The following is a 14,785-nucleotide window of genomic DNA, read 5'->3' as shown; positions in this document are numbered from 1 at the left end:
GGTGTGAGAATGAGGAGCTCCGAGGTGCAAAGAGATTTGGGTGACCAACTGCATGATTCACAAAACACTTGTATAACAAGTAACTAAGAAATTCAGTAGACTATTTTCTTTATTGCAAGGAGAATTGAATACCAAAATAGGGCATTGGTGAGATAACATCTAGAGTATCGTATACAGTATTAGACTCCTTATTTAAGGAAAGATGTAGATATATTGGAAATAGTTCAGATAAGGTTTAACAGCCTACTTCTATTCCTAATTCATGTTATATTCATCTATAATTTTAGACATTTCTAAATGCTATATGAACTTACAAACTGTAACTCATGTCAGATAGCTAATGGCTCAAAAAAAAGTAATAGCTCTACTGTGAAATTGTGTACATCACTGATCTTAAATTGTATTGATCTTAAATTGATTTTGATACTGTTAAAACAATTGTGACCTTCAGAATATTCTCCAAGTTCCATTATATTACCAATACAGATAAAACAAACTTATAAAATGTTTCTAGAATGATTTTGTAAGAACCAATGGCAGGCTTGCATCATCCAGCACATAGATGCAATCACAAGGAAGGCGCACCAGTGTCTTTACTTTCATAGAAGGTTAAGGAGGTTCAGCATGTCATCGATCACTCTAACAAACTTCTACAGATGTACTGTTGAAAGTATCCTGACTGGTTGCATCATGGTCTAGTACGGCAATTTGAATGCGCAGGAACATAAGAAGCTGCAGAGATGAGTGGACTCAGCCCAATACATCGCTGGCACATCCCTCCCCACCACTGGTAGTATCTACAGGAGGCGCTGCCTCAAGAAAGCAACATCCATCATCAAAGGTCCCCACCATCCGGGCCACGCCATCTTCTCACAGCTACCATCGGGCAGGAGGTACAGATGCCTGAAGTCCCACATCACCAGGTTCAAGGACAGGTATTTCCCTTCAACCATTTAGTTCTTGAACCAACCAGTACAACCCTAATCACTACAGTTGAGCAAAACTATGACCACTTTGATTACTCTGCACTAAAATGGACTTTATTATTTTTGTTCCAATTGTGTTCTTTCTTGTAAAAATTGTGTACAATTTATGTTTAATTTATGCTTTTCTTGTGAATGCTGCTTATATGATGCCATATGCCTGTGATGCTGCTGCAAGTAAGTTTTTCATTGCACCTGTGCATACATGCACTTGTGCACATGACAATAAACTTGACTTTGGCTTTATTGAGAACCTTTCACACTGCTTTCAGATGTCCCAAAGTATACTACAGCCTTTTGTGATGTAGTTTCTGTCCCGATCACAATTTTGTCTCAATTCTCCTTCTGTTTTGACTCTATCATAAGCTCTTGTCAGCTATACAATGGTCTTTATCCATTGGTGGTGTCAGTGCAATGAGAGACCAGGAACTGAATAAACCTTTGTTTACTTTTCTGATCTGCTTAGTGATAGTAAAGAGCAAATGGACTGGTCCAAAAGGGATAAGAAAATCATTCCAGTGAATATGTAGATTTTAAGTGACACTGGATGGTACAGAGGAGGTGGGATTCAGCTAAATGGCAAAGTTGGGTTTCTCCTGATGGCAGAGAAGGGAAAGGGGAGATTTAATAGAAGTTTTTAAAATCACAACACATTTTACTCGTGTAAGTAAAGAGAACTCAATTCCACTGGTAGAAGAATTCAGGTAGAAAATTAGCCACAGTCTGAATAAATAGTGGAGTCCTGGCAGTTGTACTGGTGCTTGTAAGAAGACCTGCTCCAACATATACAGTGCATAGTTATGATCTGGAGTGCCCTGCTTGAACATATGTTGATAATAATCTTTGAAATGGAATTGGACAAACACTTGAAGAGAAAAAAAAGTTACAGCTCAGGCAGAATGGCCTCCTATGTTTTATTAAGAGGGAGCAACACAACAGGAGCAAGCCATAGAGCTCAATTTAATATCGCACATATAGAGTCATAGAGTTATACAGCACGGAAACAAGTCCTTCGGCCTAACTCATCCATGCCAACCAAGGTGCCCACCCGAGCTAGTCCCTTTTATCTGCATTTGGCCCATGTCCCTCTAAACCTTTCCTATTCACGTACTTATCCAAATGTCGTTTAAATGAATTGAACCTGCCTCAACTACTTTCTCTGGCAGCTCGTTCCATATACACACCACCATCTGCATGAAGAAGCATTTCACTATGTGTTTTGATGTATATGTGACTAATAAATAAATAGATAAATAAAAGTTGCCCCTCTGGTTCTTTTTAAATCTTTCCCCTCTCCCCTTAAACCTCTGCCCTCTAGTTTTTGGTTCCCTTTCCCTGAGAAAAAGACTGTTTGCATTCACCCAATATATGCCCTCACGATTTTATACGACACTATATGTGGAATATTATTCAGAATTCATATTGAACAGGAAAGGATTACTGAGCTTACTTTTAGAATGCACACATCCACTCTCAAAACGTGCTATTTTTATGAGCGCATGCGCGCGCGCGCGCGCACACACACACACACACACACACACACACACACACAACATGAAGAAATATCACAAGTGGACAGCCTATCCATCTCTGTCCATAATTGATCGGTATACCTGCATCACTCCACCTTAACACCAGGGGGATGAGACCAGATTTGACAAATCTATGTTTAAGATAAAGTGTATGGACCAAATAATAGGGGTTGCTAACAATACATTAATAACGAATTTCTTACCCTGCAAATATATTGATTTCTTTCTCCTGGAGAAAAGGTCTGGGATCTTACTATCATGCTGTTCCTCACAAAATGCTGTTGCCTGTTATTCAGGTTAGTCCTGTCCTTTGGCCTAACAGCCACACACTCTACCATAGCTTCATCTGTGTTCATTTCTTTGTCCACCTGCACACAATGGGTGAAAACATTCTGTCAGATGCTGGTCAGAGTGGAAGGTATGAGAACCACTCAAAAGGACAGTTCACCAAAAATCAATGTTGCAATCGACTTTACTAAGAGTAGGCCCTACATTCATAGATAAAATCATAAAGATTTGAAGCCAACATAAAGGGGATCCTCTGAAAACAGCAGAGCAGATACAGCAGTGTAAACATCAATCTCTGGTTGCGTTGGCTCCCAACAAGCCAACAATGGGGACGGCAATACCTGCTCAGTCCCTTCCCAGAGAAGGTTAGATGGCTGGAAATTAAATGTCACACTGATTTTCAAACAATTCCACTTGCACAAAGGTGCAATGGGGATCATTTAAAGAGAAGCAGCTAAAACTTTACTCTCAAATTCATTGACCGCCAGTAAAACACAATGATGCAGGCATTGTAATTCATGTGCAAGGTGCTCAGATGCTGGAAAGTCTAGTAGTCGAGGCAATGGGCAATCTTAAGCCTGCTTTGCCAATACTTAGAAGCATGCATACCAGATTAAGGGCAAAAGCAATGTATAAAAGTCTGTTTCTATTCTGCATGATTTTAATTCCAAATTAAATGCTAAATTTGACACATTCTGAGCTTCTTCTCAGGTTATTGGTGCACAATTTTATAACATCCAGCTGGATACAGCACGCAGTCTAGGTATGCCTGCAAGGACTTTAATTTATAGATTTTTTTCCTGACCAGGCTCAATCGAATTTTCTCAACAAATTGTAATTCTTGTGTTATTCCATGATAAGAAACAAACATCATATTTTGTGGGGGAGAGCAGTGGATAAACGTAATGGCATCATGCTCAGTGCCAAGAATACTTGACCACGTGACTGAATTTTTAATGGTAGACATCCCTACCAGAATTGGTAGTGCTGTCTCTGTCTCTGTTACATCAACACTTTCTTCATCAGTCATACTCTGGGGTGTTTCTTGAAACACAGTCGGTTCTGCAGTATCTTCTTCTGCCTCCATCTCCTTGTCAATGTGATCCCCTTCATCTTGTGCCTCAGCAGTATCTTCCACCAGCATCTGCAGCCTACATTTAACAACAATTTATAAACATCTTACGGGTTGTCATGGGGTTCCATCACAAGGTTGTACAGATGGATGTAGAGCTGAAGAAACTATATTTGACAGGTATGGGTGGAGTGTAAACAATAACAGGGCCTGGTTCTTTGATGCAACTTCTTCACAGCAATTATCAGATGATGAAAGACCAAGACAAATGTTGTAAACTGGAAGCCACATGATACAATGATAACAGAATCGTTGTCCAAATGTAGGTATCGCTACCGCTTATAATGTGGTCTGAAGCCCATGTGCGCACCACCTTTCTCTACAACCTGCTGGAGACCTCCCACTCCATATTGGTCTTTTCGTGGTCTGCCTACTTACAGGACATCACCAGTGCTGAGACTGGTTACTGTAACTGTTGTTCCTCTTGACAACAAATTACCTTATGGTAATGGAGCAATTCCACATCCAGAGGATGGGAAAGCACTTAATTAAATGGATAATACCAATAAAATCACTGTGGTTTCATTTTCCCCTTTCCTCTTGAGAATGCCTGGAATTTACTCCACACTTCCCAGGGCAGTGGCTTAGAAATTAAGAGCTCATCATATAGTGGATTGGATTATATCCAGGGTGCATCTTTTCAGAAGACTACCAAGTGGTCCTCCAGGAAAATGCAAATCCAGACTGTGGTCCTGGGCAAAAAGTTGGCAACAAGAACTGTACCACCAAATTCCCACTGGATTTATGTTGGGAGTCTAGTGACTACTGTTTGAAGAATTGGAAAGGTAAACTACATTAAACAAAGGTAAACAAAGGTAAACTACAGGTAAATTGGAAACATTGGAAAGGTAAGCTACATAATACCACAAGGATTACAGTACCACTCCTCGCCTCGTACAGCCTCTCTGTCTTCTGTAGCTAGTTCCTGCTCCACTGCCTGCAGCTCAACAGATGTCCTCTCCAGCAGTGCGGACACAGCATCCTGTTGGATTCAAAGAGAAGAAAGGCGATGAAGCTGAAAGAGTTCGAGGCATTTAAGGAATTCAGCTCCTTTCTTTTCAAGCAGAATTTTGGAGCTGAGTGGCAAATCAATGGCAACTCACCAAAGGCATTTCAATAAGCCTTAAATGATGCACAGTGTCTCTGCTCAATACAGGTTATAATTAACTACAGTTTCTGCTCATAGAAATTACTTGTGATGTTTAAATTATAAATACATACCTTAGTAATGTCATTTGTGCTTTTACCTACAAAATCCTACCAGGCAAATTCATCAGATACTAACAGCATTAACAGAAATTTTGCAGTACTCTGCTTGAAATAACATCATGGTGTGTAATAACTGCTAAATATCTTTTTGTGAGATAATTGAACCTCACAATGTTTTGAGTGGTTTTTCTTTATATTTCACATCCAGTATTGAACAAGTTGGATAAGTTCAAGTGAGCTTTTGAACAAACATGCTCTTTACTTTGCCAAATGTCATCTAGCCATTAGGTCAGATACTGAGCCATTATTTACTGAGAAAATCGATCATCCTTGAAGGTGTATGAACCCCGTAGGAGCTGAATTAGGTTGCAGTGCCAACATCAAGTAAGGAGGGGTTTGGAAGCAGCACTATTTCTCTCATATCTCTAGAGTTATTGACTTGGGCTCTTGCCACAAATGTAATTCAAGCTCCTTAAGACTTGTCAGAGCTAAGTGTGCTGGATTCTAATACAAGGAAAAAGCTATCAATAAAATAACATGCAATGTGATTCATCAGGGAGCCCAAAAAATGGAGACACTTTGTGTCTGCTTTATGAGCATTTAATTGGCATGTTCCTGACACTGATGTTCCATCTCCAAAACCTGACAGCTGATCTATGCAATATTAGCAAGATCAACTTTATAAGCTAAAAACAGGTATTTTGGTCCTTAACGTTTGTAGATAACATATCACAATGTCTATTTTAGGCTCCCTTTACCAAACTAAATGCCAATGAACAGTACAGATGAAGTTCCATTCATTAATGAATACTTATCAACCTGAAACATTAACTCTATTTTTTGTTACAGAGATGTTTCCTGACCTGTTGAATGTTTCAGGCATTTCCGAAAAACATAGTTCCAGCATCTGATTTTATTTTGATTATTGGAAATGAAATTTTTCAGACTCTCTCGAGATTCCTCAGTAGCTGTTGAGCATAAGGAATCTACAAAGGTATGAGATGTGAATTGGCAATGCTACTTTGGGAATGACGGGGGATTGTCAATGTTATTTAAAGAATGCATACATGAATGACAACATTTATTCACTCCTGTCTGGCACAAAAGTAAAGAAGGCTCAACTTGGCTGATGAAGGAAATTAGGAATAGTATTAGATCCAAAGAGGAAACTGAGGATTGGGAGCAGTTTTGTATTCAAAAGAGGAGGAGAAGAGGGCAAAGATGGAGTATGAGAATCAGCTTGCAAGGAACGTAAAAATTGACTGTAAAATCCTCTTTTATTATGTGAAGCACCATGGCACGGTAGCATAGTGTAGGACGGTAGCATAGTGGTTAGCACAATGCTTTACAGCGCCAGTGACCCGGGTTCAAATCCAGCCACTGTCTGTAAGAGTTTGTACATTCTCCCCGTGTCTGTGTGGGTTTCCTCCGGGTGCTCCGGTTTCCTCCCACATTCTAAAGACGTACGGGTTAGGAAGTTATGGGCATGCTTTGTTGGTGCCGGAAGCATGGCAACACTTGCAGGTTGCCCCCCAGAATCACTACACAAAAGATGTTTTTCACTGTGTGTTTCGATGTACACGTGACAGATGTAAATCGAATGTGGCTTCTTTGACACATATGTTTTGGTCCTGTCCTCTTTTGGAAAAATATTGGAAAGATATTTTTAACATTATTTCAAATGTATTGAAGATTGATTTACAACCTCATCCTGTCACTGCAATTTTTGGTTTACCAAGGATAGAACCTGGCCATCTATCTGCCTCCGCTAACCGTATGATTGCCTTTGTTACACTGATGGCCAAACAATCCATTTTGCTTAAATGGAAGGATCCAATACCCCCTACTACTTTTCAATGGTTCTCTCAAACCATATCATGTTTAAACTTGGAAAAAATTAGGAGTGGTACTGTTGATCCTTCGCTTAAATTTGAGGAAGTTTGGAGTCCACTTATTCAATATTTTCACATGATATAGATCCCCTCATAATAACCTTTCAATTTAGAGGAACGGAGTTGATGACATAATATTGCTCTGTTTCTATTGAGAAATTTTAGTCCAGTTTTTTTCGATTTACATGTGACTAATAAAGATCTTATTTTATCTTATTTTATCTTAAGAGAAAAAGTTAGCCAAAACAATATAGATATCCTAAATTATAATTGGGAACAAAGAAAGTGCAGCACAATTAAATACATACTTTGGTTCTGCCTTCACAACAAAGGACACAAATAATCTCAGAGATATATGAGGGAACCAAGAGAGAAGGAGGAAATGAAGGATATCAGCATTAGTAAAGAAATTAAATGGAGCTAAAACGGCAAATTAATGGAGCTAAAATCTGACAAGCCACCAAGGCCTGGTAATCTACATCCCAGTGTACGAAAGGAAGTTGCCCTGGAAATAATGGATGCATTGGTGATAATCTTCCAAAGTTCTTTAGATGCCGGAGTAGTTGCTCCAGAATGGAGGATGGCAGGTGTAACCCCACTGCTAAAGAAAAGGAGGAAGGGAAAAAAAATCTGGGAACAAGTCCAATGTTAGAAATGGGAAATTGCTGGAATCTAATATAAAAGATGCAATAACAGAACACCTGGAAAGCATTATTGGGATTTGACAAAGTCAGCATGAGTTTATGGAAGGGAAATAATTCTCAACAAATCTACTGGAGATTTTTGAGGATGTAACTTGTAGATTAAATAAGGGAGAAACTGTGGACGTGGTGGAGTTGGACTTTGGGAAGGCGTTTGGCAAGGTACATGGGATTGTGGGTCACTTACTGGCACGGACTGAGAATTAGTTGACCAACAGGAAACAGAAAGTGTGGCTAAATGGGTCCTTTTCTGGGTGACCAGAGGGGTGCCACAGGGATCAGTGCTTGGGCCCCAGCTATTCACAATATATATCAATAATTAGGATGAGGAAACAAAATGCAATATACCTAAGTTTGCAGCTGGCACAGAGTTGTGATGGGGGAGGGGGCAATAGAGTGGGGCAGAGTATGAGCTGTGAGGAAGATGCAAAGAAGCTCCCCTATGAACAAGTTGTGTGAGTAGGCAAAGGCATGGCAGTTTAATGTGGATAAATACAGGTTATCCACTTTGGTTCTAAAAATGAAAGGACAGATTATTATCAGAATGGTGATGGATTGGGAAGAAGGAAGGTGCACTGAGACATGGGGGTCCTTGTACACCAGTTGATGAAAGCAAGTGCTCAGGTGCTCTTGTGTTCAATTGCTCAATTCCCCATTTCTAACCATCAGAAAATGATCTGAGTACAGGAGCGAGAATAACCTACCACTACTGTGCAGTGCCTTAATAAGACTCATCTGGGATTTTGTCTGCAGTTTTGTTCTCATTATCTGAGAAAGGATATTCTTACCATGGAAGGAGTGCAACATTGGTTTACTAGACCAACTCCTGAGATGGCAGGACTGACACATGATGTGAGATTGCGTTGTTAGCCCTACCTTAACTGGAATAGAAAAGAACGAGAGGGGAATCTTATAGAAATGTACAGAAGGACCAGACAGACTTGATATAGGGAGCATGTCCTGATGACTGGACAGTCCAGAACTGGGGTAACTGTCTCAAGATACTGGATATGTCATTTAGAACTGAGATCAAAAGAAATTTCTTCATACACAGGATGATGAACCTGTGAAATTCTCCATCAAGTAGACTGCGGAGAATAAGTCATTTAATACATTCAAGAAGGCTGTGGATCTATTTCTGAGTGCCAAAGGGATCAAGGGATTGTGGGGATGAAGGTGGGAACAGGACATGGAAGTGAATGAATGGTGGACCAGACCTAAGGACGGAATTGTCTATTCCTGCTCCTATTCTGTAAATAGCAGATTCAAAGTCAAGGTGTAATTTTAGGCTGACCTTGGGTCTCTCCATGGGAATCTCTGCAATGCCACTTCCAGTAATTACTGTCAGAATAGCAACTTTTATCGGTTGGGTTTGCTGCTACAACCTAGTTTACACTAGGTTCCTCCTTCAGGCTAGGAAGGGGGACAGTCTGTACATAAACTGTAATGTTTCTTATCAATACTGAACCAGAGTCATTTGCAAGTGAGAGTCCTTTTGTGAGATAGGATCACTCCGAACATCTTCTTCTTGCTTTTGATGTGGCAAGGCACTATTTTTTGAGACGCAAGAGAAACAGAGCTGACCTTCAGCCCCTCCCCATCCTGATATTACCCGTGCAATCTAACTGAGCAAACAGAAACCATCATTCCTCAACATTCAGTTTGCCGTAATGCTTCTTCTACTAAACCCACTTCATCCCAAATAATCTGTACCTTGTCTAGAGCGCTGCAAAGCTGTGGCATGAGAAAGGCTTCCTTTCTTTGTGCTTTGTTCTTTGGATTATGAATATTCATGTTCTTGTAATGCAGCATGTTGTACCAGCTGGTGGAAGTCTCCCCTTTGCTGCAGAGGTCTGCCAGACTGATGTGGGTCCCAGCCTTTTGAAAAAGGAGATTGTCAAGTAGAAATTGATCAGACCACAGTTGTTAACACCTTTAGCAGAGTTATTGCTTATTATTCCCACGTAACACATTCACTAGGCAGTTTTATAAAGGAAACCCAGGCCTTTTTATGTTGTTTTATCACATCTTCTCAGAAAAGCACAAAAGGATGACTTAAAAGCAAATTAGGCAGCAAATGCCGTTTTGAGGAGAGCAAGATTTTGTAAATGGTATATTAAAACAGAAAACACTGGAAATCCTCAACAGGCTAGATGGAGAGAGAGCCCTGATGAAAGGTCATTAACTTGATCCATTAACTTTGCTTTGTTCTCCACTGATACTGCCTAACCTGCTGAGTATTTCCAGCAATTTTGTTTTTAGTTCAGATTTTGATCTGTAGATTTTTGCTTTTCCATAAATCAGATTAATAACTAACCTTACTTTGATATGGTGGGTTGAGTTAATTTGGTAATTACAGATATGACACAGTAATTCCTTCCCAATGGTGATTTATCTGGAATCATTCATGTCTAGAAATATATCCCCAGGTGGGAGAACTAAATGTGCTATAACATCATTTCAGCATGTTGTACTCTGCCTTCAAACTTCATTCCGTGGAAGCCAACAGAATGAATTTCACTTTATCATTCAAATGAACATTGCCAACCAACAAAAGCCATTCCTCTGGTAGCTCCTGCCCCCTATGTACAGGAAAACAATGAAGGTGTTTCCTCACGCCAGTTTTTCTTTGCCAATAGATGACAAGATAGATGCTCTCAAGTGTGAGTTTGTACAGCCTTCGGAAAGGAGCGCCCCATTTCTGATAACACCTGAGGACCTCCTGCCAAACTGTAAGCTCCACCTTATGTAACTGGAGGCAATGTTTTCTGCAGGATTTCTGCAACCATTCTGAAATTTCAAGAGTGAGAAAGAACTTCCCAGAGAAATTCCCTTTTGATTGCAGTGTGGAATTGTGCATTGCATCTGAAACAGTGCAAGTTTACCTCGTCGGCTTTTCAACACCAGCCAGTTGCTATGTTTGGGAACACAGGCAATAAATAGTTGCTTTGCTACTTCCTGTTCAATGCTGCCTGGTTTTATTCTGAATCAAATTATTTTTGTCCCTGCAGGCACGGTAGTGTAGCTGTTAGCGTAATGCTATTACACTGCCAATGACCTGGGTTCAATTCCAGCCACTGTCTGTAAGGAGTTTGTACGTTCTCCCCGTGTCTGCGTGGGTTTCCTCCGGGTCCTCCGGTTTCCTCCCACATTCCAAAGGCGTACGGGTTAGGAAGTTTGGGGCATGCTATGTTGGCGCAGGAAGCATGGCAACACTTGCGGGCTGCCCCCAGAAAACTCTATGCAAAAGCCGCATTTCACTATGTGTTTCGATGTACATGTGACTAATAAAGATATCTTACCTTATTAACGGCCTCATATTTCTCAGGCTGGTATGTGAACTTTCTTGGAGTCTGTCTAGAGATCATTGACTGTTTCATTATCTAAGACTGTGTAATAATCTGTGACTGTTTCATTATCTAAGACTGTGTAATAATCTTAATTAAGCTTCTTCATCTCTCACCAGACAATCCTCCAACTGCGTCTTCCCCACAGTGCATACATCCACTCGCAGTGTCTTCTGATGTAAAGCCGCCTGGGTAATGGCTACCCTGAATACCTCTTTGAAGACGAGAGTCTCTGCAACACTATGAACCTTTGTGCGGAAAAGGCTGCTGGAGTCACATGAACTCGGAAGCAAAGCAGCTCTGATGTACCTGTAGGATTGAATGATTGAACATTTACACAAAGGACTGAAATTGTTAAGGATTTAATAACTGGTGAAGGTCAGATCAGCAAAGAGCATTTGTCTGAATAGGATCCATCTCCATTTAGTTTTTTTTCCTTTTCTCTATTTTCTATCTTGGCTATTCTCCTTCAGTGGGAGCATTCCACTCATATTCAGAAGGTCTGGACTATTGATCTAGAGTACAGAATTACTGATTAATTAAAGAATTAAATGTCTGAAATAAAAAGGTAGTATCCATAATAGTGAATGCGAAACTACTGGGTTGTTCAATGTTTTTTAGAACATAAAACAGTACAGCACCGGAACCTGCCACAATGTCTGCGGTGAACACAATGCCAAATTAAACTAATTATCTTCTGCCTGTACATGATCTATATCCCTCCCTTCCCTGCATATTCATGTGTCTATCTAACAGCCTCTTAGATGCTCCAAGCGTATCTGTTTCCACCAGTCCTGCTGGCAGCCTGTTCCAGGCACCTACCACTCTCTGTGCAAAAACGTGTCCCGCAACATCTCCCTTAAACTTTCCCCCTCTCACCTTAAATACAGGTCTTCTAGTACTTGACATTTCTAGCCTGGGAAAAGATACTGACCGTCTACCCTATCTATGTCTCTCATAATATCTATGTCTCTCATAGTCTTATAAACTTCTATCAGGTCTCTCCTCAGCCTTTGACGCTTCAGAGAAAACAACCCAAATTTGTCCAACCGCTCCTTCTAGTTTATACCTTCTAATCCAGGCAGCGTCCTGGCAAACCTCTTCTGCACCCTTTCCAAAGCCTCCACATCCTTCCTGTAATGGGGTGACCAGAATTGTATGTAACAGGGGAGGAACTCTGTAATTCTTAACTGGTCTGGTTTATATGTGATCCCAGGTGCACAGTACTTTTGTACAAGCCAATCATTCAGTTCCAAGCTACGTCACCAGAAGAGATTACCAAGTGGACAAATTCAAGAATGTGCTCAAAGTTTTTATGATAAAATGCAACATCCCTGCTGACTCTTGGCTATCTTTGGCCCATGACTGCTCAAAATGGAGAAGGGGCATTTGGGATGGTCTCAAGTCCGTGCATCAGAAACACACAGAAGCCCAGTGTTAACGGTGGAAGGCAGGTACCATCTCACAAACTACCCACCCACCTGCGCTGTCAGGCACCTCCTATGATAGAGGAATGTGTGGTTCACACATTGGCCTCACCAGCCATCTCAGAACCAAGATGGGAAGCAAGTCATTCTGAGTTTCAGCGACCACCTAAGAATCATGTACAGCTATTTCCTAGTGCCATTGAGAAGGTACTGGTGACCCTTCTTCCACAGACATTGTGGCTATGTGATAAAAGTAGGGAGTTTCAGAAATTCAACTAAGCAACAATGAATGGATGGTTCAGGAGGTAGGTGGTTAGATTCTAGGCCCACTGGTCTAATTGCAATGAGGGGAAACTGTACCGTGAATATAGTAAACAAAAGAGAACAAAATTGTGTGTAATTTATGTCTAATTTATGTTTTTCTTATGAATGTTGTGTATCTGATGCTATGTGCCTGTGATGCTGCTGCAAGTTTTTCATTGCACCTGTGCAGACATATACTTATGCATATGACAGTAAACTCGATTTTGACTTTGACTTTGAATAAACTCAACTTTGACTTTGACTGTCTTAGTGCCATTTTCTTTGATCAGTATTTTCACCTCTAGCTGATGATGGGTCTGTCTCAAAAATAGCCCAATTGGGTCTTCACAGAGACCAATACTTACACTTTACATCCAGGGGACACAAGTAGAGCAGTCGGATTTCTCAGCTGTATGAGAATTATAATAAAACTCCCATTGGTGGGATCATACCTGTTGTGGACAAAGTATAAATATATCAGATATTTCAATATCGAAATAGTCACCAGACAAAACTGACAATGAGTCAATGTTTTAAGTATTCTCATGAAAGGTCATTAACCTGAAAAGTTAATTGTCTCTCTTTCCACAGATGCTGCCTGACCTGCTGAATGTTTCCACCATTTTCTGTTAAGTTTGACCTCAGTCAAGCACCAAGTTAAATTATTTTAGCTGAGGCAGATACGGTGGTACTCCAATTGCCTGCAGTGACCTTAATGTGGCAACCATCAACTAACGTTCCCATTTATCATCAGTAGCCACCAAACTCTATTAAAAGTGAGTACATTTAGATATTGGGTAAACACAATAACATCTTGCAGTTATGTAAGTTCTTTACCTCAGGAAAATGTAGAATTGAGCGTGACTTACCCAAGCCTTACTGTCAAACATAATAGTGTTTCAGTCAATATCACAGTAGCCTGAGTTAGAGGGCTGTGAGTCCAAGCTCCAATTTAAAGAGGTGAATGTAAAAAAAATTGAGCAGTTACTTCAACTGAGAAAGGATTGCATTGTGCAAGTGCTGTTTGTGGATGAATGCCCAGAACTTAGATTTTACCCACTTTTGGTGCACTAAATGGGAGCTACATTTAGCACTAATGTCCAGTTGGAGGACATCCTAAATTGTTGAAATTTACCTTAATGAAATCATTCAGGTGGTGTTCCTCCCACTTCAGTGCACCAAAATGCAAACAATGTGACTCCCAGTGGCAGCTGGCTGCAGAGATCGAAACTGTTGCAAAATTACCTCCAGGAATCATGGGATGTGGGTCCCAGCCTAAATGTGCACTTTCCACGATAGCCATGGGAACTATACAACAGGCAGCCATGGAGAGAAGGGCAAAGATCCAGTAAGGGGGGGTGAGGGCTATCTTCATTGTGTCTGGACATACATCCATATTCCCCCACCCATGCATGTGTTGCTGTACTCTGAGAGGCCCCAAGCAAAGTGTAGGCAAAATCAAATCAATGCAGTGAAAAGCTGCTGCAAGAAGTCAAGGTCACAGAACTGATCTACTGCAGAAGCAGATCACTGTTCAGTCAGGCAAGCTTAATGGGGAAGGAAAAACACAGGGTGCTAGTGGGACAATGATAAGTCATGGTTAGGGAGCTACAGCAGTTTGAAATGAAAAGGCAAGTCATTGGCTACACATTTTTGCACCAGTTTCAAATATTATTGAGGAAGTCTGCGTTGTGCACATTGATGATGTCATCACATGTGTGAATTACACCAAGGAAATGGCAGAATTGCCAAGGTGAATTGTTTGGACAACAATAGGAAATGGTGCAATTGTGTTAAAATGTGTGCAAGAGGAATTTTATGTGGATTTTAGACATAAAAAATGGATGCAATTGGGTTCAGTTGCTGGGCAGAGATATTAAACTGTCTACTCTCTCACTGGATGTAAAAGATCCCATTTCAAAGAGCAGGGCAGTTATGACCAATGTTTTTCCCTCAATCAATGTCGCTATA

General features: G+C 40.6%; 1 protein-coding gene across 3 annotated transcripts in view; it reads right to left on the bottom strand.

Annotated features, from left to right (window-relative positions):
- The window catches only part of LOC127572682 (protein WWC2-like), a 217,135-nt gene that overhangs the window by 12,597 nt on the left and 189,753 nt on the right, over positions 1 to 14,785 (bottom strand). For all 3 annotated transcript variants that reach the window (XM_052020193.1, XM_052020192.1, XM_052020194.1), the window contains 6 exons: positions 13,180 to 13,266; positions 11,201 to 11,393; positions 9,451 to 9,615; positions 4,817 to 4,917; positions 3,777 to 3,954; positions 2,719 to 2,883 (listed from right to left, as the gene is read on the bottom strand). In XM_052020193.1, coding sequence (XP_051876153.1) covers positions 2,719 to 2,883; positions 3,777 to 3,954; positions 4,817 to 4,917; positions 9,451 to 9,615; positions 11,201 to 11,393; positions 13,180 to 13,266 — 889 coding nt within the window. The remainder of the gene's footprint in view (positions 1 to 2,718; positions 2,884 to 3,776; positions 3,955 to 4,816; positions 4,918 to 9,450; positions 9,616 to 11,200; positions 11,394 to 13,179; positions 13,267 to 14,785) is intronic.

The sequence above is a fragment of the Pristis pectinata genome, chromosome 7, assembly GCF_009764475.1.
Source record: "Pristis pectinata isolate sPriPec2 chromosome 7, sPriPec2.1.pri, whole genome shotgun sequence".
Lineage (NCBI taxonomy): Eukaryota > Metazoa > Chordata > Chondrichthyes > Rhinopristiformes > Pristidae > Pristis > Pristis pectinata.
Note: the sequence above shows the minus strand (reverse complement) of the source record. Positions and strands in the feature narration are given on the sequence as shown.